At 44.5% G+C, this 24,175-nt stretch overlaps 1 protein-coding gene across 8 annotated transcripts in view; it reads left to right on the top strand.

Moving 5' to 3' along the window:
• The window catches only part of CUX1 (cut like homeobox 1), a 362,320-nt gene that overhangs the window by 146,126 nt on the left and 192,019 nt on the right, over nucleotides 1–24,175 (top strand). For all 8 annotated transcript variants that reach the window (XM_037139195.2, XM_037139194.2, XM_053655326.1 and 5 more), the window contains exon 3: nucleotides 16,498–16,545. In XM_037139195.2, the coding sequence (XP_036995090.2) occupies nucleotides 16,498–16,545 (48 nt within the window). The remainder of the gene's footprint in view (nucleotides 1–16,497; nucleotides 16,546–24,175) is intronic.

The raw sequence follows: 24,175 nt of genomic DNA, 5'->3' as shown, positions 1-24,175 counted from the left end.
TGTCACCCCAACCCCAACCAAAGCCATCTCCCTCTGAAACCTGGAGCACTCTATACCCCTTCCCATGTGTCCCACTGTGTGCTCTTGGGGTCGGGCAGACCTGGGGCCATCCATCTTCACTTCTTTATAAACTTGACGTTCCGTACATGTTTATTTATTGAGTGAGTGAATGAGTGAGTGAATGAATGAATGAATGCAGTAAGCTTTCCCCAGGGAATTCCTAAACTGCCTTAACTAGTCATGGTCTTCTGTGCAGCCAGCTTCTAGAACCCTGAAATTATTTTTATTTATTTCTTTAAAGACTATATGAAAAAAATCATCACCGACCACTATTTTCCAGCTGATTTCTGTATGTGTGATAAGAAGTATGATTCCTTGGGCGAGAAAATTTGTCAAGACTAAATTCTGGTGAAAATTCGTATACCCTGTGTTGCTCAGCTAAGATATAGCAAGAACGTAAATAATTAGGTACTTCGGCCTACCTCAAATATTTACCAGTGCAACACATGCTGCCCTCATACAAAAAACAAAGCCAAACAAAACACCCCAGAACACCCCAGAACACCCCAGCCGGGCTTATAAATGCCAGCACTGTGCTCGGTGTTCTCCCTTATGCGACTGAGTCATAGATTAAGAGAAATTTTTAAGGAAGGCAATAAGGTAAGAAAAATGCTAAAGCTCAAGTTGAAATGATTGGAGATAAATGGATCTATATTTGCCATATATGGTAAGAAAAGAAAAGTCTGTGCAAATGCCTTGACATTTATGGACTTCTCTGTGATTCATCCAGCAGGGCCAGCAGCTCCAGCCAAGAGATATAGAACTTGTTAAACTGTATGTCTTCCTTGAATTGTTTCACTACAAAGTAGCCATACTGTGTATTTAAAAGAAAATTCCAGAACTGCACAAAAGTTAGTTTTTGGTAACAGGCCAGAGAAAGATTGCTAGAGGAATTCCAAAACTATTTTAAAGCCATTTGCTTACCAAAAACATGGAATAATTCTCTCTGCATTAGCACTTTTCTACAGACCCAAATCCACAGACCCAGTACACTTTCTGTGGCTAGTTCCTCCCCCTCCCATACTGGGTATCAGGGGTCTGTGCTTTGTCCACTGAGCTGCTCATATGCACACACACACTCTTGTAGCTTTAATCTACGATGGAATTAGGTGTAATTTGTTGATTCATAGTTCCATTCCCTGGGACAGAATTAAAAATGAATGCCCAGCCCTCTGCTTCCCTAAATCCAGTGGTTTCCAAGCTGTGCCTGGCTCTTGCCATCCAGGGCCCTGGCACCTCACGGGCAGCTGGCCCAGAAGAGACCAACTCCTATGGACTTCACAGTGGAGTGCCGTTATAAGTGCCTTTAGGCATTTCATGTATGGCCTTCCAAAGGGACACTCAGTGTACTTTTTACCCCCACCACAAAGCCACTCTTCCCCACCTAGGATTTTCCATGAAGTGTGCTAATTTTGAAAGTGCATGCATGCTTTGAACTACAAAGTTGGTTGTACACATCAATACCAAGAAGACTGCTTTGCAGACATACTCCTTGAGCTCTGCAGACTAACAAGAGTGAAAAGTCAATGCGTGAGGTATCTTTAGGACCTTGAGGCCATAGCATAACCAGCATGATGAACTCACCTTTTCTCCCCACCCTTTCGGGGCATTGTGAACCTCATCCCCAACCTCTGGGATTTCCTCTGGGATGGCCTGGGACCTCCTGGATGAGACTGTTAAAGCTAAGGAGGTGGCTCCTGGTGCCCTCAGATGCACGTCCTGAGGTGCAGTGGGGGTTGGGGAGCGGCTGTCTTCCCAGCAGCACACTGGTCTCCCTGGGATGTGGAAATGGAGGAGGACCAGGGAGCTCCCAGGAAGCCTTTCTTTGCCCTGAGAGCTTTTGTTCCTCCTAGTTGTGAGGTCGAGGTGGTCCATAGGGAAGCTTCTGACCATCTTGAAACAAAATCTCGTCCAGAGGTTTGAATTCCTTAGTTTCCTACTGAGTCACATGTTTCTTGTACTTGGTTTCCAACCATGTGATATAAATAATTCCATTTAGAAATTAAGAAATTGGAGTTTACGTTTCGTATTTCCATGGTTTTTATAGTATTTTCCAAAAGAAAAAATGTGTGTAAACATTGCAAGGTCCCTGTTTGGATTCCACACCCATAGGGCTTTCTGGTTGCTCAGGGTTCACCCAGTACCTTGTTCTGCTGCTGAAGACAGGCCCCTGCCAGTGAAGGACCCTGACTCTGTTTCCGTTTGTGCATTTGTGCGAGTGTGTGAGGAAGCACTGGCGGCGTGCTCGGTGTCTACAAGTAGGCTTTCCCATCATTTATTATTCATTACTCCTCTGAGCATCTCTGCAGGAGTGAAGTGAGTAAATATTAATAAACCGTATGTGCTGGTTATTCAGCTAAGATGAAGGTGTGTCTTTCCCACGTTGCTTAATTTTAAGTAAGCTAGTTGCACACAAGTGATGAATAAACTTGAAGTAAGGCCTTCAGGTGGGAACCAAAGAAAACCGAGAGCAGGACTGGAAAGGACCGTGTCTGCAATCCGACGTAAGTCTCCTCTGTCTCCGTGGCAGTCGTCCGAGTTTTGTGACTTGCCTGCCGAGTCCAGCATCTCCTGTGGGATCTGTGTGTGCGCTGTCCCTGCCCCTTTGGTGTTGGTTTGAGATGTTATTTTGAAGTCTCCCCAACATTGTTTAAGATCTGTGATTTTGTCCTCTGGCTGTACAAAGTATGCATGTTTGTTATAGGAATATGCATAAAGCATAACAGAGATCTAAGACACAAATGTTAGCATGTTGCCTTAGATCTTTCTAACCTTTTTTTGTTCATAAATATTAACATATTTCAAAACAGTGAAGATTATGCTGTACATATTGTTTGGTAGCATGGTTTTTTTCCCAACCTTAGTATTTTGTATAAATTTAAAAAGTAGAAAGCCCATGATTGTCCAGTGTGTTTCCTGCTGCCACTTATTGTACTTACAAAATAACTCTCCTTTGGAGGAATGTGTGTGTTTGGCTGTGCAACAGCAGGTGCAGCGTGCACCGGCCCTGGGGGCTGTGCACAGACTGGGACAATGCTGACCGTGTGACCGGCCACGTGTGGGGACTCTGGCATTGAAAAGCTGCAGTCGCTCTACAACCCTTTAAAGAGTCATCTTACTTTTTAGAACTATCACTTGATCCCCATACTCTGTTTTCAAAAGAATGTTTTTGGTATCAAAGGATACAACTTAAAGACAAGATAAAATAAATATTTGCCACAATTCCATCCATCCACCACTTAACACTGACACAGTTCTTGCCATTCTCGTCCAAACATGTATCTCTGTTCATTTTTTACAATGTGGGGGGTCATACTGTAGACTCATGTTGTAGTTTGTGGCTCCCTCTTCCCGCCATTTAGCCTGTACTCCCACTCCAGATGTGGGGTCACGTGTTTTCTCAGAGGAGCCCCCTGCTGTCCTGGACCAGGCCTACCTCATAAATGCTTTCTCTTCATGGGGCTCTGGACTGTCCTTCCGTAGGTGGTGATTTGACTGATGTCTCACACCCCACTAAAAGGAGAGCCTGTTTGTTACCTGAGGGCCTGTAAGAGGGACCCCACAAATATTTGTTGAGTAATTGGCATGTGCATTATTCCATGGTATTAGCTACCCTTTGAAGATAATCTTACTACCTAATACACCATTGTATTTCTTTACTAAATTTACTTAATAATTTAGTAAACAGTTATCTGCTACTGTGGGCATCTATGTCATTTCTTATTTTCTCTCTTATAAACACATGCTAAGTATCTTATGCATAAATTTCTGCCTACATTGCTGATCATCCTTATAGGTAAGTTCCTAGAAGTAGAAGCCCTGCACTGGAGGTTTAATCTGCAGTCCAGTTTGAAACAGCCCATTTATCTGAGTGTGAGGAGGACCTAAGATCTGGAGCGAATTGCACAGTAGGTGTGGTGAAGTGGGAGGCACGTTCCCTGGTTTCTCTCAGAGAGTCCCAGGGCAAAAAGGCACCCTGGGGCACATGCCTCGTCTAGCACATGAATCCCCTTTGCAGCAGTTCCCATGAAAGGTCCGCTTGCTGATGAGTCTGAAAAGAGCATCTGTTCACTCATTCAATACGCAAGTACTCACTGACCGTCTACTGTGGACCGAGCACCATCAGTCACCCCAGGAATGGCCCCTCAATAGTCCATCAGGAGTCCAGCCTTGGTTCATCATTCACACTAGGATGTAAGGCTCCTGAAGGCAGGGGACAAAGGCTACCTCATCTTCTGCATGTAGTAAATACTCAAATGGCTTTGTAATAAATTATATATGTATTATGTCATTTCTCTCTTTGGACAAACTTAAAACCTATTGATGTGTAGGTACAGAAACAAATCACGGCAGTATTTTCAAAGTTCTGAAATAAAACTAAAAGTTTAGACATGAGCATTTATTCAGAAAGTGACCTGGAAGAATGTTTTAAAATCAGACGTAAAGACAAGTCAGATGCATTTAGAAAATTAGTCATAGGGACCTGGGCTGCCTCCTTCCCTGCCCTGCCACGCCACTGAACCCTTGGCCCCCGAGAGTCCTGTAGGAAGTCCTTGTGCCACCAGGCAGGGGTGATAGCAACCCACAGACTCCATGAGACGTGGCCAGGTGGCTGCTGGCGGTCCTAGCCGCTTCACGGGACACTGGCTGGTCATCAGGGGACCAGCCAACAGCCTGACGTCCTGACAACAGTTGGACCTGGGTCTCTGCTCCCAGACCAGACCAGAAACCTTTAGAGCGGCCATGCCTCTAACATTTTGGTCTCTTAAAAATGAGGACTCCAGAGAGCCTCTGTGTCTGTGCGTTTCTGCCAATACTGACAGAAATTAAAACAGACTTTTAAAGCACAAGAATACACAGGCGCCTAATGACACCATCACATGTCACATGGCACCTGGAAAACTTCACTGTACCTCTGTGAGAAAATGAGAGTCAAAAAGACAAAACCAGTTTTGACCTTGGGGGCCCCTGGGTGGGTCTGTAGGAGCCAGAGGTCCTAGACAGCACACTGAGGACCACTAGCTCAGGGACCTTTGCTCAGGTGCTGCCACAAGCTGCTAGCTCTTCCTTTCCACCAGAGCCTCTGTCCTGGGCACCGTCCTCAGCCTTTATCACCATAGGTCCAAGTTCCAGCATTACCAATCTGATAATCCTGCCACTTTTCATCGTCAAATGAGTCATTCTAAAGAACACTACCATTCGATTTTGCCCAGAAACAGGGGTCCTCCCCTCTGCATTCCAGCACCCCGAGGCCTGGCCCTTGCTGCAAACCACAGGAACCCTCTGCTCCAGCCGTGCGTGCCCCCCCTCCCCCGTGCGCTCACCTTCCTTAGCTACACAAACCCAGGCCTTCCCGGTACGCAGTTTTATTAGACACAGTGCTGGAGGCACATCCATCAGTATTAGAGACTTTCTGCCAAGAAACAGAACATGTTTTAAATGGAGCAAAGAAATTTAAATGGGAAGAAATTATAGCATGAGTGAGTTTATCCCTTTCAAGATAATCTTATTTAATAACCAAAAACCTCACAAAGATATGCATTTTACCCAGCTACAAAGGCAGTGTGGCAGGTTATATATTGTGGTAATTACATGTTTGGGGTTTCAGTCCTTCTTTAAACTAGATTTCTATTATTTCAGAAAATCAACCATTGTAGAAAAGGACTATTCATTTATTTCATTGCTGGGTGGCCTGTACATGGTAAAAATAGGTCAAGAACAGTAATCTAAATTGACTGCTGATAAATAATTAAAGCTAATGGAATTTTCTCAAATCTGTGAACTAAAATCTTTTGAGAAATTGCTGGGACATACTGTCTGCTGTTGTATAGAAAGATATTCTTTATTTAACACTTCAGTTGAAAAGTCTCTCTTTTCTGTCACAAAGGCCTGGAAGGAGTGTGTGTTCTATAAAAGGAACCAGAACCGCGGTGCCCCACCCGTGGGCGGCTGCACGCCGCACCGCACCTCCAGGTGATGAGGCGGACGGGGAGCAAGGGCTTCAGGGCCCGGAGCGGAAAGAAACCTCAGTTTTCACTGAGCTGTATTTTCAAGTTGAGCTCTGCTATCTGTGCATCACGTAATATATCTTGTCTTATTTTAAAAAACTCCATGCCTGGTCTCTGCTCTTATGTACATGATAAGGGAGAATTCTAGCTCTCCGAAATGAATCAGGGAAATAAGAACCAAGAGCAATCTTTCTCGTATAGATAATTGTGATTATCTTATCGGCGTCACCAGGAGGTTATAAAAATCCACTTTACAAGTAGGCATAAACTTATTTTTAGAAGAGATGACTTGTCAGTCAGAAAGCATTTCGTTATATTGTGTAGTCGGTGAGACTAGCCTTAGATATGGTGCACTGTGTAGGTTTTTCTTTACTAATAAGTATAATTCCATCATCAACAGGATATTTTAAAAATCTGAAGACATTAGAAAAATCAGTAGCTAGTTGCTTTTGAACAATTTGTCCTTGGTATTTTGGCTTTAAGTTGTAGAAAAGAGGTCATTTTCTCATTTCAATTTGATTGTCTTGGTTTAAAAACAAATTACTAATTTGCTATTATTTTTTTAAAAGTTGTAGTTTTTTAACTGTAATACTTGTGTATAATGTATTTATTATGTTTTAATGTACTTGTAAACAGTGGGTTTTGTTTCTGAAATTAATTTTCTTTGCATTTTTCTTTAAGAAAATTATATAGAAATTTCTTCAAAGGAAATTATCGTATTTTCGGACTATAAGATGCACCCCCCCCCCCATTTTGGAGGAATAATGGTTGTTAATGCTTCTGTTTACATTTACATTGGTGAAATATTATGTTATTAGGTATTTTACCATATTTTTTTGCTTCATTTTTTTTCCCTTATTTTCCTCTAAAACCTAGGAACGTCTTATGGTCCGAAAAATACGGTTATTCCATTCAGATTGCCCCGATTGGGTATATGCATAATCTGGCATCTGAGTATTTGTATTTTTAAAGATCTTTAGAATCCTTTCTTTGGGGTAGCTGAGCTGGCTGAGTAGAGGTAGTGAATATATTCAGTGGCTCCTATTAGAATCCCCTTTTTTCTCTAGAACTTTGTTCTAGTACATCCGAGGGCTTCCTGGTGGCTCCTTACACAATGCCAATCTCGAGAGTAAAATTTGGGCATTAGAAACACTGACGAGGGCTCAGAACAACTAACGGACGCCGCCGTGTGTCTGGAGCGAGGGAGGGACACGAGACCTGGCGTAGCCCACGGAGCAAGGATCCCGGGCAGGGGGACGTTCCCAGGATGTCACAGGAATGTGCAGAGTGGTGTTTGGTCCAGAGAGAAACGCCAGTGGAGAGGAAGGTGCATGGAGAGATGAGTGGGCTTGTCAAACGCGTAGAAGGGCTGAAGGGAGAGCTGAGCCCCACTCACCAGGCATCGTCAGAGGACAGGCGGGGGCCTGGGAGAGGTTTCAGCCATTCACGTGCCCATGGGCAGACCCAGGTCACTGCCGCTTCAATCTTGCACTCAACAAAATGCGTTATAAAGCAAGTCAGTGGGATTGGAATCACTTTGCATCTCCTTCTTTTAAAGTAAATTATTTACCAATGAACTATTACTAGTAGTATACCTAAAAACATTTTCAAGTTAGAATTTTCTTGCTCTGAAGCCTGAGTAATGAGGGGAAAAGCAGGGGTTAGTAGTTTCATTTGGAGATAATCTTTTTAGCCCTGGGTGTAACATGTAACCTCCTCATGCACAAACATTTCCTAGAGTTTTCAATGCAAGCCAGTCGTTTGTTTTTTGCCTGTCCCCTCTCAAGGGCTAAACTGCATCCCCACCCTTTTACCTCCCAGACACAATGAAGAAAATGTGAACTGGGGCCAGGAGAGAGGGAGAGCTGAGGGTACCTGGGCCCAGGCAGCTCTGAAACAGGAGCCGAAGGGGCGAAGCCTCTGCAGCCAGTGCCCCGGGGCTGGGTTCCTACCAGTTCCCGCAGCCACGCCGGGGTCAGGGCACGGCAGCCCTGTGAGAGTGGCTGAGTGGAGCTTTTCAGAGGTGGCCTAGTCCAGCCCCCAGTGCCCTTGAGGAGGCCATGTTGTCCCCAAAGAAGACAGGACCCCAAGCCTGGGCTGCCACCACAGAGGGCGAGGCACCGCCGAGAGCTGCAGTCAGACAGCTGTGCGTTGTCACTGCAAGTGTCGCTTCACAGGAGTGCGCGTGAGCTGCTGTGGAGCAGAAGTGAACCTGTAAAATTCCGTAAAACATCCCAAAAAAGCTGGATTACAAAATACTTCAAAGATAGAGACATTTTATGACCTAGAAGATGCCTTTGTAGTTCATAGCTCCTTTGGTTTATGAGTAATGCCTGGGCCATTCCCCTACATCTGTTTGTCCTTCCAAACCTGAACAGCATGTCCTGGGTGCCATTCTTTCCTGGACACCCCCACACCTTGGTGGCCACCAGCTCTGAATCCATACGAGAGAGACACCACGGGGTGTTTTGAGTACCAGGCCCCAAGGTGGGAGCAGAGTCTTCCAGAGACCACGTAAGTGCCCACCCAGAGTGGGCTGAAAGCCAAGGGTTCACACCGTATGAGTCCATGGACTGTATGTTTTGGGGTGTCTCCTGCTTGCACCTCACAGGTACACCTGAGCACTGCGTGGTAACTTTTTGTTTTTGTTTCTCTCTTGCTTTTAAATCAGAGTAGTTTTCTCCCACACCCATCATTACATAGAAAATTCCTGAATAGCATTCTTCTTTTCAGTGTTTTAATCTAAAAACTGAGTTGTGAATCAATGGTTTGGAAGATAATGAAAATTCACTTCACACACAAGCATCTCTCTATAAACTGCTTATTGCTTGCACTGCACTCGAGGGGGAGGAGGTTGAAATGCAGTCTTCTGACTTGACCAACAGACCTCCAGTATTAATCATCTCAGAGATACCACTTCTGCGTGTTAAGGTATTTGTTGCTTTTTGCTCAATAAATGGAACAGGGTGGAAGCAAATTTAAAATAGTGTTGAAAAACCCATCACTGGATTGTGTGTAACCAAGTTATTAAGTTTTATAACTGTATTATATTCCTAATTACAATTCACACTGGTGTGGTTTTGAGTGGCCTGGACCCTACTTTCTCCGGCCTGAGGCTGCACACGGCGGCCGGGGCGGCTGCAGCGCTGGGCCGTGCAGACAGCGCCGGGCACTCTGCTCTCACGGGGCAGGGAGCTGCGCCGCGTCCTCTCTGTTGGGTGATGCGGTGGCCCAGGGGTCGGCAGTGAGCGTCCCTGGTTTAGTGTCACACCGGGTAACAATCGCAGGTAGGAGAACTAGATGAGGAATTTCTCAAGCTGCCAAAAATAAAATTAGAATGGGTAATTTTTTATCAGTTTGTGTGTGTGTATGAATGTTTAGTGCTTTTTTCTCTTCATCTGTCTTCCAATATGTGTGTGTGTGAGTAGGGACACACTTCCAGCTTTAATATCTAGAAGGTTATTGTAGCAGTTCTGTCATGAGATGTGAAAATACCCAAAGAAATGACTTGCGAAGTATTAATATATAGTGTGTTGGTTACGGCAGGGATGGCAGAGGTGCATTTGTTTACAGTCATTATGAGAGGCATGGTTCTCCTGCCTTCCTAGGTGCTGTCATCAGAAGTACCTTTGTCACCTTCTACACTTCTCAAAGCTGGTGTTCTCGGGTGACTGGCCCTGTGCCACTCGGCAGGGATAAGCCTAGTTAGATAAGAGTTACTGTTTTGTGGGCTGAGCTCCAGGGCACCGGAGACTTGTGCCTGCACCCCGGCACCCCCCACTCATGCTGTCCCTAATCTGGTCCCCACAGTGGTCTCAGATGCCTTGGCCCCACCACCTTCACCTTCTGACCCTGTCCAGCTTTGCCACTTCCCCTCGGAGTTGGGGCCTGTTGTAAGTCTTCTGAGTGATGTGTGTGCCAGGCTTCCCACCAGCCTCCAAGTTGCTGTCCAGGTGGCCCCTATATGTCATTCCTACACCAAAACCTGGTCAAAGTGATTAATTTCTTTACAGAGTCTTATGACCTTGGATGTATGTCCTTCCTTTTCTGAGCCTAAGGTGCCCTTATCTATGAAATGTTGGCTGTTGTGAAAAGCGAATGAATCCAGTACACCTGAGGCCCCTGCGGCCGCACTTGGCACATGACCGACGCTCACCGAGTGATAACTACAGCAGTCCCTCCTCATCCACGGCTTTGTTCACTGACGTTGCAACTGCAGTCACCCGTGGTCTGAAAATATTAAATGGAAAATTCCAGAAATAAACAGTTCATAAATTTTAAATTGCTCACTTTTCTGAGTACTGGGATGCAATCTCACGCCGTCCTACTCTGTGCTGCCTGAGACATGGATCACCCTTTGTCCAGTGCCGCCAAACCAAATACACCACCCACCCCCAGTCACTTACTTAGCAGCTGTTTCGGTTACCAGATCAATGTCTTGATATCACAGTGCTGATTTTCAAGTAACCCTTATTTTACTTAAAAATGGCCCCAAAGCACAAGAGTAATGATGCTGGCTATTCCAATATGCCAAACAGAAGCTGTAAGGTGCTTCCTTTTAAGTGAAAAGCTATGTATGTATAGGAAAAAAACATAGTATGTATAAGAATTCAGAACTATAACAGTTTCAGGCATCCACTAGGGGTCTGGAATGTAGCCCCCACGGATGAGGGGAGTTGCTGCATTGTTAACTTCTGCCGGAGACACTCTGCTGCATGGCGCTCTCTAACCGTCTCTGCCTTCCCTCTCCTAATGCTTACTACAGCCTCTTCCTCTGAACTCCCTCAACCTCGGCCCCTCACAGGCTGGTTTCCAGCCTCAGTGCTACTCAGGATGTTCTCAGTGCCACCAAAACTCCCAGCTACAAAACCCAGCAGTTTTCTTTGGCTTCTGTGGCAGCGTTTAATAAAGCACCCTTTCCCTCTTGAAACTTCCTCCTCTTAACCTTCCATTCTCCCAGCTCTCTTCCTACTTCTCTTGATTCTTGTCCTTTTACCTCTTCATCTGACAGTCCAAGAGGGGGCTTCCCAGAGAGCCCTGACTTGAGAAGGCCTCTCTTAGTTCCCAGCTGCAAATACAGTGACTGTGTGACCAAGAGCACCTGGGTGATTTGGGACAGGTGATGTGTGGTCAGTCCAAAGAGAGATGTGCTGAAGTGTAAAACACACACCAGATTTCAAAGACCTAATAACCAGAAAAAGAAGGTAAACTATCTTGTTAATAATTTTCTCTGGATTACATGGTGAGTGATAATATCATAGATATATTGGGTTAAATGAAATTAAAATTAACTTCATCTGTTTCTTTTTGCTTTTAAAATATAGCTATAGAAAATTTTGAGCTTAAATAGGTGATTGGCATTCATGTTTGCTGGGCAGCACTGGCTTGGAATAGGAGCCAGGCTTTAGGCGGGCTCACTTGCCCAGTTACTGACACTCTTTGAGAGATTGTTTATTCTTCATTTATTTACTCATGCACCCATTCCATGTCTTTTTTCTTTTTTATTCTATTTTACTGATTGTTATTACAATTGTCCCAATTTTTCCCCTTTTTCTCCCCTTCACCCAACACCCACCAGTCCCTCGGGCAGTCCCCACCCCACTGTTCGTGTCCATATGTCATGTGTATAAGTTCTTTGGCTACTCCATTTCCTACACTGTGCTGTACATCCCCAAGGCTATTCTATAACTACCTATTTCTACTTCTTATTCCCTCGCGTCTTCACCCTTTTACCCACACCCCGCTCCCACCAAGCAACCATCAAAACACTATGTATCCATGATTCTGTCTCTGTGCTTCTCATTTGCTTAGTTTGTTTTTTAGATTCAGTTGTTAACAGGTATGTATTTATGGCCATTTTATGGTTAATAACTACTCTCTTGCTGCTTTTAAAATTTCCTCTTTATTTTTAACCTTTAGCATTTTAATTACGATGTGTGTTGGAATGTGCTTCTTTGCATCCATCTTGTTTGGACCTCTCTGTGCTCCCTGGACTTGTATGTCTATTTCCTTCACCAAATCAGGGAAGTTTTCTTTCATTATTTTTTTCAAATAGATTTCCAATTTCTTGCTCTTTCCCTTCTCCTTCTGGCACTTCTGTGATACAAACGTTGGACCTCTTGAAGTTGTCCAGAGGCTGCTTATACTGTCCTTACTTGTTTTAGATTCTTTTTTCTTCTTGTTGTTCTGATTGATTGTTTTTTGGTTCCTTACATTCCATATCATTGATTTGGTTCTTAGCTTTGCATTGTACTATTATTTCTCTGTAAATTGTTCTTTATTCCAGTTAGTGTATCATTCATTTGTAACTTAATCTTTTTTATGCTGTTGAGGTCCTTACTAAGTTCCTTGAGCATCCTTGTCACCAGGGTTTTGAACTTTGCATCTGATAGATTGTTTATCTCCATTTTATTTCATTTTTTTTCTGAAGTTTTGATCTGTTCTTTCATTTGGGCCCTGTTCCTTTGTCTCCTCATTTTGACAGCCTCCCTGTGTTTGTTTCTGTGTATTAGGTAGAGCTGCTATGATTCCATAACTTGGTAGCATGGCCTAATGTAGTAGGTGTCCTGTAGGGTCCAGTGGCATGGCCTCCCCCATCACCCAAGCTGGGTACTCAAAGTGTACCCTTCGTATGGGATGAGTACATCCCCCTCTTGTAGTTGAGCCTTGTTTGATTTTGGCAGGTCAGTGGGAGGGATGTACCCCTGCCAGTCAGCTTCAAGGGCTGGCTGTGACCACTGACCACCAACTTCCTCTCTCCATGGAGAATCAGCTGTGCAGTGTGGTGGTGCTCCCAACATGGTCTGTAATTGTCCACTGGGTGTGAAGGCCCTGGACTTCCCGGGCAATGCAGGGCAAGGTCAGCCCCCACCTGTGTATTGCTCAGGGCCACCATACCTGAGCTATAGAGCAATCTGAGATGGTTGCTACTTATCCTGGGCGTGGAGATTCTTGGGTGAAGGCAAGCTCTGAGTCTAGGCTGGCTGCTTCTAGTGCCAGGCCTGGGGCCACTTAGCAAGGGGTACAGGTGCTGGGGGCTCACCGAACTCACTAAAGCTGGCTGTTGCTTGTTTGAGAGGATTTAGGAAGTTGTAAAGCCTGAGCCAAGATCAGCCATTCATATGGAAAAGCCACTGTTAACAACTAAGTTGGCTAACACTGTTTACCCAACTCTGGAGACTCAGGGAATCTCCAGAGCTGGGTAAGTAGTGTTAGCCAGTTTGATGGACTCTCAGATATGGCACCTGCCTGCTGGCCCTGTGGCTCTGAGCGGGGAGGGCTCAGCAAAGGCTAATGGCCTCTGCCTACCTTTCTGTCTAGAAGAATCCTGCCCTCCAGCTCTCACCTTGATGCCAGACACTTCAGTTCCTCCCCATATTCCACTGGCGCCTTTCAAGCTACTATCCTGGTGCTGGAGCTCAGAGGTAGTGAGTCTGAGTAAGTTAGTGTGTGGGTTCTTTAAGAGGAACTGCTTCAGACTCCAGCAGTTTCCTCCCCCAACTCAATCCTTGCTGGTTTTTGGAGCCAGAAATTGTTAGGACTTACCTTCCTGGCACTGGCATCCTGGGCTGTGGGCCTGGTGTGGGTCTGGGACTCCTTGCTCCTGAGATAGCCCCCCCAAATTTTTATCTGCCACATGTAGGTGAGGGACAAGCCTGTTTTATGTCTCGCCTCTTCTACCAGTCTGGATGGATGTGGTTTCTTTAATTCTGTAGTTGTCTGACTTCCATTCAACTTGATTTCTGTTGGATCTGAGTGATGGTTATTCTACCATTTAGTTGTAATTTTGATGTGGTTATGTGAGGAGACAAGCCATGTATACTTACATCTCCATCTTGACTGGAAGTCTCTATGTGTTTCAGTTCTCCCTGTGCATGAGAAGGGAGGAGACAGAGACTAACAGTCCCAGAAATGTATCCCAAGGCCATCCTTACTCTCTCAACAGCAATTCCCCGTTGATGCTTAAGTCAGTCTTGAACATCAAGTAAGGATAGTACAAGCAGCCTGTGGGACAACTTCAAGACATGGGGGTGCCAGAAGAGCAAGGGAAAGAGCATTTCTGCTGACCAGTCAGTCCGTGGGCCACAGAGGATACCTGGTGCCCCAAGCCAGTACCCACACCTGCAACCTCCCTGCTGTACAGTATGGGAGTGGGCCACTGTGAGGTAGGATCAGCCCCTCCAGTAAAAGAGAACATCAGACCTGGCATGAGATGTGACCAGCCTCCATTGCTCACCTTTCTGAAGTTTTGAGGCCTCTTGTGCCTAGGTTTCCTCAGCAAACTATCACCTAGCCCTGCACTGGATGCTAGAAAGGGGGTAGAGGGACTAACACCCATTCCATGCCCTCAAGCAGCCCCCAGCCTAGAGGGAAGAGGATGCACTCCTGATGGCGTATAGCAGCCTTTATAGACTCGGTGAGAAACAGGAAGGAAAGCCCATGACATTGGGCCTGTCTGCGTCTAGTTGTGCAATATCCCACCCAGACCTGCTGGAAGCCTTAGGGGGCCCTCTCAAGAGCCACCAGGTGCTACCAGCTGTCAGATACGGCAAGGCAGGCCTGCAGCCCACCCGCAGGGCTCCGAAACCCTCTTTGCCTGCTGTGGGGCTCAGCTATAGCTCCCTGAGAAGGGAAGGGCTGTCCTCAAAGCCCAGGCCTGAAAGGGACAATCATCCTCACCAACAGGCGGAAGGCAAACGTCACGCTGAGATAATTGTCTTTGAACTGTTCACATCTTATTTTTAAAAATTAGATTAATACAGGGTTGTGGCCTTCTGAGAGGTAGATTCGCCTCTCACCTGTGCAAGCCAGGCTTGCATGCCATGGGCATCCTGTTGGAACCAGCTCCATGGAAGTGCGTTAGCTCTTTACCCACTTGGATCCTCACCTTGGCACCACACTGCTTAGTGAGAACACTGGAGAATAGAGCCACACCTCCTTAACGACTTGTCTTCATCAAAGTCAGCAATTTTAGAAAACAGCAAACTCCATCTATCATCTTGTGTTTGCAGTGTGACCAACTCAGTGTGACCGTCCTTGCCTGTTTTTCCTCCCCCAGGAGAGCCAGCAGGAGGGAAGGGTAGCCAACCCACCCAGCCCAGAGTCCCGAGGGCTCTTTCTGTCCTCACGCTCCCTTCCGCAGAGTCCAGGCCATGTCATGTCCTCCGCCCCGGTGCACATTGAAATCATTCGTGTTTAGACTTCCTGCCTCAATACCTGTAGTTGCCAAGTTTCTGACAAAGAAGCGTGGTGTATTCCTTGTGATTAAAGCAAGGCTGTACCACTGACCCTGCCTGGGATCGCGCTGTGATTGCTCTTCCATGATTCTTCTCCCTTTTTATCCTCTTCTCCCTCACTTCCCTTTAGGTGTGTACCATGTCCTCTGTCTTTCTGAAAAGTACAGTGGGCTAAATCGAACCATGTCTTTGTTTCCGGTTGTTGCTGTAAGAAACTGACATGGACTTGGTGGCTTAAATCAACAAATATTTATCATCTGACCATGTTGGAGGTCAGAGCCCAAAATGGGTTTTACTGGGCTGAAATGAAGTGTCGGCAGAGTTGTTTTAGAAACTCCAGGGAAGAATCATTTCCTTGCTTTCTCCAGCTTCCTGGGGCCACCTGTGGGCCTCGGCCCCGGCCCCTACATCGTTCCCACCTCTGCTTCCACCTCATGTCCTCTCCACCCACCCCAGCCTACCCAATAGAAGGACCTGGATCCGCTTAGATAATCCAGAAGAAGTTTCTCAGCTCAATCCCTTTTACCGTGTGACCTACTGGAGTCACAGGTTCTGGGAATCAGGATGTGGGCATCTTTGGGGGTCATTATTGTGCCATATTTATTTAAGATGAGACTGGTAAAAAGTTGTTTTGTCATTGAATTTGATACAGAAATGTGGAAAATGATCTAAAGGAGGAACAAAAAGTATTGTTCTCTGACTTCTCCAAGGAAATGATGGGCACTGCTGGGGGGGGGGGTGAATTCTCGAGGACTGCATCAAACATGGGTCCTAAACAGGCGTCTCTCCTCGGAACCCTGCGCTCGGAAGTGACACCGGGATGCAGGTCCATGGCCCACATCTGCTCCAGACACAAACAAGCCAAACCTTCATTGTCTTCTATTTTATTGTAGTAAATTACTTCCGACTGACATTAGCAAAGACTTTAGTACATAGCACATTTGAAATGAGGAGCAGTATATATGACCAGAATTCAGTAGAACTAAATCTAGTGGTATCCTCAAGTTCACAGAAACTATGGGCGCCATTTGGCATCGTGTTGTGTGAATCAAGGAACAAGACAGGCGAGGGGCCAGGATTGCTTTCTGTAATAATTATCACTAAGTTCAAAGCTATTTTTGGCAGGCCTTAACGAATGTTTCTTCTCTTTCCTTCTCAAACGGCTGTGTCCTGACCCACTCCTCTCGCTCCAGGATTTGCGCAAGCAGGTAGCGCCGCTGCTGAAGAGCTTCCAAGGGGAGGTAAGCGTTTATATTTATTTTATGTCCTGAGCCACTCTTCCTACTTAGTTCATCGCACTTTCTTTCTATTCTCATTAAGTAAATGCCATTAACAGAAGGTGCTCACCCAGATGGAGCCTTCCCAGCTGCGCCGACCCCACGCCGTGCTGATTTTGCACTTCCCAGTGGCTGCTGAGTGGGCGGAGCTTATTTAGACCAAGGCCAGTGAGAGCCCCCGAGCCTCCTGGGGCCTCTGCCGCCAGGGGGCCTTCTGTGCCATGCTTTCCGGTGAAGCTGTTGGGGGAGAGGAATTTCATTTGATTGAAGTTTGAAAAAAGAACAACAGACCGAAGTCTTGAGGAGTGAGCTTGGACTCAGTGTAGGGACAAGTTTTCTAATGCACCCTTCTAGAGAAGGACAGGGCGGGCTGGTGGGCAGGCTGCCCCTTGCCTGGGACGTGTGCCCTTGCCACCGTAGAGTTACACCCGTGAGGAGGACAGGTGGTGGAGGTGCGTGACACCCCAGCTCCTTCTCAGGCTTTTGTGCAGAGACTTGATGGATCTTACAAAGCCAGAAACTTGGTTACTGTTTGGTGTGGAGGTACTCACTTGGCTCTTAGCTTCTCCTGTTGCAGTGACGAAAATAGTAACAATGGTGAAGAAAGGAAGCAAGACTTTTTTAAAGTCCTCTAAAGACCCAGGCTGGTAGAACTGTAGAGATTCACAGAGAACAGGGGCAAGGACAGGAGTCAGAGAAGCATGATGGCCTGTTCGGGAGCGACGTGGGCTGCAGAGTGCCTTCTGGGACACATCGCTAAGGGGGCGGGAATCCTGGGCCTAGAGCGCCACAGTATGAGGCGAGGGCCACCATTTGGCAAATCCCTTAGCGTGCAGGCTGTAGGAGGGGGTGAGGGGAGGAAGAACGTTTGTCAGGAGGATGGCAAGAGAGGAGATTCCAGAACGGTGAGGGGCTAGGGTCGGAAGCCGAAGCAGCAGTGATTGCTGGTGATGGTAAAGGTTTTAGAACAATGCAGCGGCGCTGTTCTCCGTGCTCACGACGCCCTGCATAGGGAGCCCCCTGGACTTAGCTCTGTGGGGCACAGAGGGTATCGATATCCCAGGTCTGGGAAGGACAGGATTGCCTTTTCCTCAGAAGTACATCTCCCAACCCTCATTCTGTGGAGTGAAACTGTCACCTTACACCTGCCCACATTCGATTTGATCTCTTTCTTTTACCTGTTCAGCAGCTTTCTGTGAGGCCCACTGGCTTAGTGTTTCCTCTACCTAAATAGCTCAGTGTACTATTTTTATTGTTTGCTTGTTTTTCTTTCTTTTTGAAAAATTTCAAGTCTATATAAAAGTAGAAAGACTACTATGATGAACACCTGTACACCCTGTGACCAGGCTCTCCACTCGGTAATGTTTTGCCACATTGGCTCCCACCCCGGTGTTAAACATCAGAAAGTAAGTAGCAGGTAGCTCGGCACTGTGCCCTTAAACATACATGTGATCTCCTAAAATTAAGGGCACTCCCCACATTTTCACAGCAACTCTAAGTATTACACCTGGGAAAATGAACATTAATTCTGTGATATATAATATTCAGCCCCTAAACCAAATTTCCCCAGTTATCCCCAAATTGTGTCTTATAACTGCTTTGCTCCCACCCAGGTTCAATCATGTTCATGCATTGCATTTGGGGGATATATATATATATATATATATATATATATAAAATCTCCATCCCCTCTCATCTTTGTTATTGTTTTTATTAATGGAGTTTTATATGTTTTTTAAAGATTTTATTTATTTATTTATCTTTAGAGGGGAAGGAGAGAGGGAGAGAAACATCAATGTATGGTTGCCTTTCGTGCATCCCCTGCTGGGAACTGGCCTGCAGGGAACCAGTCTGCAACCCAGGAATATGCCCTGACTGGGAATTGAACCACAATCCTCTGGTTCGCAGGCCTGTGCTCAATCCACTGAGCTACACCAGCCAGGGCTTTTATATGGTGTTTTTTTTTTTAGATTTTATTTATTTAGTTTTAGAAAGGGGAAAGGAGGGAGAAAGAGAGGAAGAGAAACATCAGTGTGTGGCTGCATCTCATGAGCCCCCCACTGGGGACCTGGCCCAAAACGCAGGCATGTGCCCTGACTGGGAATTGAACCAGTGACCCTTTGGTTCACAGGCCGGCACTCATTCCACTGAGCCACACCAGCCAGGGCTGTGTGGGGGTTTTTTGTTTGTTTGTTTTTTGTTTTTTAGAATCTAAGTTATCTTAAACATATCTCACACTCTGGATAGGGTAATAGGTTTGATTCTGGATACATGAAATTTGAAATGCCTGAGAAGCAGCTAGGCTTCCTATTTTGCCCATTTTTTAAAGGGCTATTCATAAAATAAATATTTTTATATACCATTAATTAATATTTACCAAGTCTTTGCTAACTTCTATATTTAGTAAATAATTTCTGCTTACTGGTAAGCCGGTTTTAGTAGAAAGGACTAAGTCTTCCTTGTTTCTAAAGAACGCGCCTCATAGCAGAGGGCAGCCGCAGGCGGGTGCCCATGCTGAGCAGCGTCTGTGGGCGGCACGTCTCCGTGCTCTGATGGGCAAGGTCCATTCAGCTTGTTTTTCTAGAACACCAACTTCTCTAATCAGACGTTTGTTCTTGTAACCTTCCTTAGTGTTTACTGTATGCAATTTTATTTATCATATACGTATTTTTAAGTTCATCCCAAGGTGCTTGAGTTCCCCTTGGAAAAATGTGTGGTATTAGTGAAAACATGTTCTTTGCCTCAGGATTTGTATAGATTACTTGTCTATTTGAGATCCCCAAAAGGAAAAAATAAACAAATGAATAGGTTTCAGACAGCTACATATTTCCGTAGGACTTAGCATTCCTGCAGCAATGTGCATTTCCCGTGTTTTAATGTCATAGGAATTGTTACCGTTGCTGGGTGCCACTTCACCCCTCAGTGTCTTCTTGTGGTTTTCAGGGTAGATCCAGACACCTTCCTGCCTGTGGTTTAGGAGGCCTGCATCATTCAACTGCTCTCCTTTGTCGACTTCTCTCACTTCCTACCACCCAACACTGGACACATAGCCATTCTGCGTGTCTTCTAGGCCCTTGTGCGCCGGGTGTGCTCACCAGCCTCCCAGCCTTTGCACGGGCCAACCTCTTCCTCAGACACTCCTTCCTCCTCTCATTTCACCGGGCTCACTTCTACTTGGTGTCACTTCCTCGGGAAAGGTCTTCCCTGAGCCCCAGGGACAGGCCAGGTCCCTGTACCATGTGCTCCCATTGCACCCCTCACTGCTGGTAGCGTATTTGTCATCATGCCTGAGAGCTGCCTGTGACTGTTTCTATTCCCTATGAGTCTGTAAGTGTGTGAAGGCAACTTCTGTCCTGTCTTGTGGGCCATGTGTATTCCCAGCGCCTGGCATGGCAGCTGGAACTAAAGTGTTTGGGCTCTTAAAAATAGTTATTGAGCACATGCTTGAGCGGTGAGGTTCCTCTGGAGGCAGTTTTTAAAACATTTGTCTCTATCCTTTCTCCAGGGTATGTTGCTATTAATAAGGTGACAAGGACCCCAGAATATTTGCTTAGGAAAAACCTTAGAAAAGATAGTAAACGACTGTATTTGTTGTCCTTGACTGAAAAGTTTGGAATAGTATAATTGTAACAGTTACTCATGATCGTTATAGCAAAGTCATCTATTTTAACTCCCACTGAAATTAGATTTCCGGCGTATTTGTCTCTCCATGTAAGCTTGTGTGCTGCATAAGCCCAGCCAGCCGATCAGTGGGAGCAGGGGACGGAACCTAAACGGTCAGTCCAGTTTGGGGCATATTTTAGTTCAGTGAGATGACAGTCCCATTCTCTAGAAAAATGTTAAATCTTTCCAATGATCTCACTGTCTTCTTGCTTCTCTCCCTGAGGAGGATCATAGGATAGCGCGTTGGAGGGTAAGGAGTTGGCTTAGGCCCCACTCCTCTTGGTAGGGGAGCTGGCTGCCTAAACCAGGGGTCCTCCGGGAGGAAGGTCCTCTAAAATGGCTGAGGCGCTTATATCAAAGGGGAAATAAAGTCTGAAAATTCATGAGCTTAGCATTCAGCTTAAATAGTTGTAAAAGTACAACGGAATAACCTCAACGAAAATAGGAAGATGGAACCAATCAAAATAACTAATAATAAAAATATATGAGAATAAAAATGAATGAGAAAGAAAACAAAGACCTGAGAAACAACCCCAAAGTTGGTTCATTGCAAAGATCGCTACAATATACAAACTGCCTTCCTAATAAAAAATGATTAGGAATGATAATGGGGATAACTTAGCAGCTGTAGCAAATAAAAAGATAAGAGGGGAATATTATAATCAATTTTTTGCCAATTTAATTAAAAACGTAGACAAAACAGATTTCTAGAATACTATAACATATCGAAGCTGAGTAAAGAAGAGGTTAGAAAGCCTGAATAGCCTCACAGCTGTTACAGAAATATTTCTACAAGGTCTAGACATTTTTATGGGGAGTTCTGTCAGTCATTCATGAAATAGTTTTAATCTTTTGCAAGCTCCTTCAAAAAATAGAAAAAGAGAACAATTTCTAACTCATTTTATGGGGCTAGTTTAACCTTGATGTCAAAATCAGATAAGAACACTAAAAGAAAGGAATATTAAAGATTTTATTTACTTTTAGAGAGAAGGGAAGGGAAGGAGAAACAGAGGCCGAGAAACATCGATGTGTGGTTGTGTCTCGCATGCTCCCTACTGGGGACCTTCCCTGAAACCCAGGTGTTTGCCCTGACTGGGAATTGAACCTGTGACCCTTTGGTTCACAGGCCAGCACTCAATCCATTGAGCCACATTAGCCAGGGCAAAAAAAGGAATATTGAAGTAGTCTAATTTATGAATAGATATGCAGAAGTCCTTTAAAAGGTATTAGTAAATTGAATTCATCAAGCTCTGTGTATCCCAAGAATGCTTTTTGGTTTAATATTAGAAAAATGTATTGTCATTAACAGATTAAAGAAGAAAATATTATCTCAATAGTTATAGGAAAAGAATTTTATAAAACTCAATATTCATTCATGATTTTAAAAAATTACCAGCAAATTAGGACTAGAAGGGAACCTCTTTAAGCTGGATAAAGGCATTTATCAAAAACTTACATTAATCATCATACTCAGTGATGTTGAAAATGTTCCCTTTAAAATCAGAAACAAGGCAAGAATGCCTACTAATGCTGCTTTTTAGTTAACACTGCAGTTAGTATGGAAGACAAAAAAGGAATAGAATATAAGTATTGTAATAAGCAATAAAACTCATTTTTCAAGTGAGTCTCTGTTATTTAACAAGGTTACTAGATGCAAAATCAATATACAAAAGTAAATATATATGTCTACATCAAGAGCAAACTGAGGAAGGGTACCCCTGGAAACAGCAACAAAAAAAAAATAAAGGCTACCTACGTGATAGCAATGCATAGAAACTCTTTTGGAAAAAAGAATAACATTTATATTGAAGGATATTAAAGATTTACATAGAGGTAAGGCAGTCAAGCATAGAATTTCCTACTACTATTAAAGATATCAGCTTCCCCAAATTGATTACGTAGGAGCCACTGTAGGTACAGTCAAAATTCCAACAGGATTTTTTCATGAAACTTGAAAAGCTGATTCCAGAATTCATATGAGGCTGATAATGGAGGATTGGACCTACCAGATTATCAAAGCTACAGTAATTGGCACCAGGACAGATAAATATACCCATGGAACATAATAAAAAATCAGAACTGACTTGCACACACATAGAAGCCAAACACACTGCAAAGAGAGCATTACAGATCAGTGAGCAAAGGGTGGACTTTTCAATAAGTGGTCCTCTGACAATTGGTTATCCTTATGGAATTACGTGAAACTAGTTCCCTACCTCAAAACATGTGCAAACATAAATTATAGGTAAAGATTTAAGGCAAAACTTTAAACCCTTTAAAAGAAAATATAGAATATGACAACTTTGGGTAAGATAGTGTTTCTTAAACAGGAAACCATAAAGGAAGAAATTGTTATGTTCAACTACATTAAAATTTTAAAGTAAAAGCTTTTTTTTTTTTTTTAAATTTTCCCATGGAAAGGCATCCTAGAGAAAATGAAAAGATAATCCCGCTGCTGGCTCAGTTTTACCTTTGCATGAACTAGTAGAAAGATCTACTTTTTCAAGACATTTTATATTATCTGTTGGAGACCTGTCATAATAAAGATCCTGACCTATCTGAATCTTTTTCATGATAAAGATTCAAATTCCTCTGATGTGCATGGTGCCCCCTAGGGCCATACTGTAAGCAGATCGTATTTTGGGTGACCTTGGCTGCAAGCCACAAACCAGGAGACAGTTGCCACATACATAGCTGACAGAGGGTTCGTATTTTTAAAAGATTAAAAAAACATTTACCTATTAATAAGAAAAAGACAAAACGTCTCAACAGGAAAATGGGCAAAACCCATGAATGGCATTCTTACAAGAGCCCATCAGAATGGTCAGTATATATGTAAAAATATGCTCAACCCTCATAGTCAGGGAAATGCAAATTAAAGTAACCTCGGTGCAACCTCCTTGTGCCTACCAGGTTGGCCGAAATTCAAGTGTCAATGTAGGAGTGTAAATTTTTGTAACCTTTTGAAAACCAATCTGGCATCAGGCACTAAAGCTAAAGAAGATCTACCTTCCCCACCAGAGTGGTTTTGCCCCTAAGTATATACCCTAAATAAACGGAAACGTGGGCCCCAGAAACAAGTTGAGGAACATTTGAAAGAAGTAAATGAGTAGAAACAGCCCCTTTGCATCTGCACTAGAAAGGGTAATAAAGGGTGGTGTAGTCATACAGTGGAACACAGCGAGCATATCAGGGGAAAGCGAATGGAGTTCCAAACTGCGATACTGAGCTGAGTTTGTTTGGGGATGCAGATATTTATTATAAAATAGAACCATAAGGAAAAGATTCAACAGGAAGTTCAGAATAGCAGGTATCATAGGCACAAAGGAGGTTTCCAATGTCGTGGGAATGTCCCTACTCACAGGTGTTTCTTTTGTTATTTTTATAAGGATGAACTATTTTCGAAAAGAAATATTCATGCTTACAAGGCAGGAGCTACATAATTCTGCTTTTGCATGTCAGAAAGTAAATATTATCTTCTCCCTTGTCTTTGCATTTCATCTGTGACAAATTTTAATCTCCAGGCAAATGGATGCTTCCAGTGAGGCCATGCACTTGGGCAGGCTGAGGGGGATAGCACGTGCGTAATAGTGTTCGAATGGCATTTGCAGGACACTTAGCAAGTTCAAGCGCTGTGCCAGCTGCTTTTCAGGCGTATGCTGGCCAAGTCCTCACGATACTGGAAAGTAGTGCTGCTTCGACCTCCTTGCCACCGGGTCTGCAAAGCCGTATCCGTCTTCTTCATTGGTTTTTACTGAGGAAGCGCCCCTTCCTGAAGCACCTGGCTCTTCCTTATGGGTGCCAGAGCCCACCTTCTGCTTTCTCCAGTAGCTTCAGTCTCCACTAGTTACTGGACTCCTCTTCAGCATTTCTGTAAGTGCTAATATGTTCTGTCTTGAGAGAGAGAGACAAAGAAAGACGCCAATCCTTC

Source organism: Artibeus jamaicensis, unplaced genomic scaffold (assembly GCF_021234435.1).
Source record: "Artibeus jamaicensis isolate MK-2021 breed Jamaican fruit bat unplaced genomic scaffold, CSHL_Jam_final contig_956, whole genome shotgun sequence".
Lineage (NCBI taxonomy): Eukaryota > Metazoa > Chordata > Mammalia > Chiroptera > Phyllostomidae > Artibeus > Artibeus jamaicensis.
This window is presented reverse-complemented; position numbering and strand designations above follow the sequence as displayed.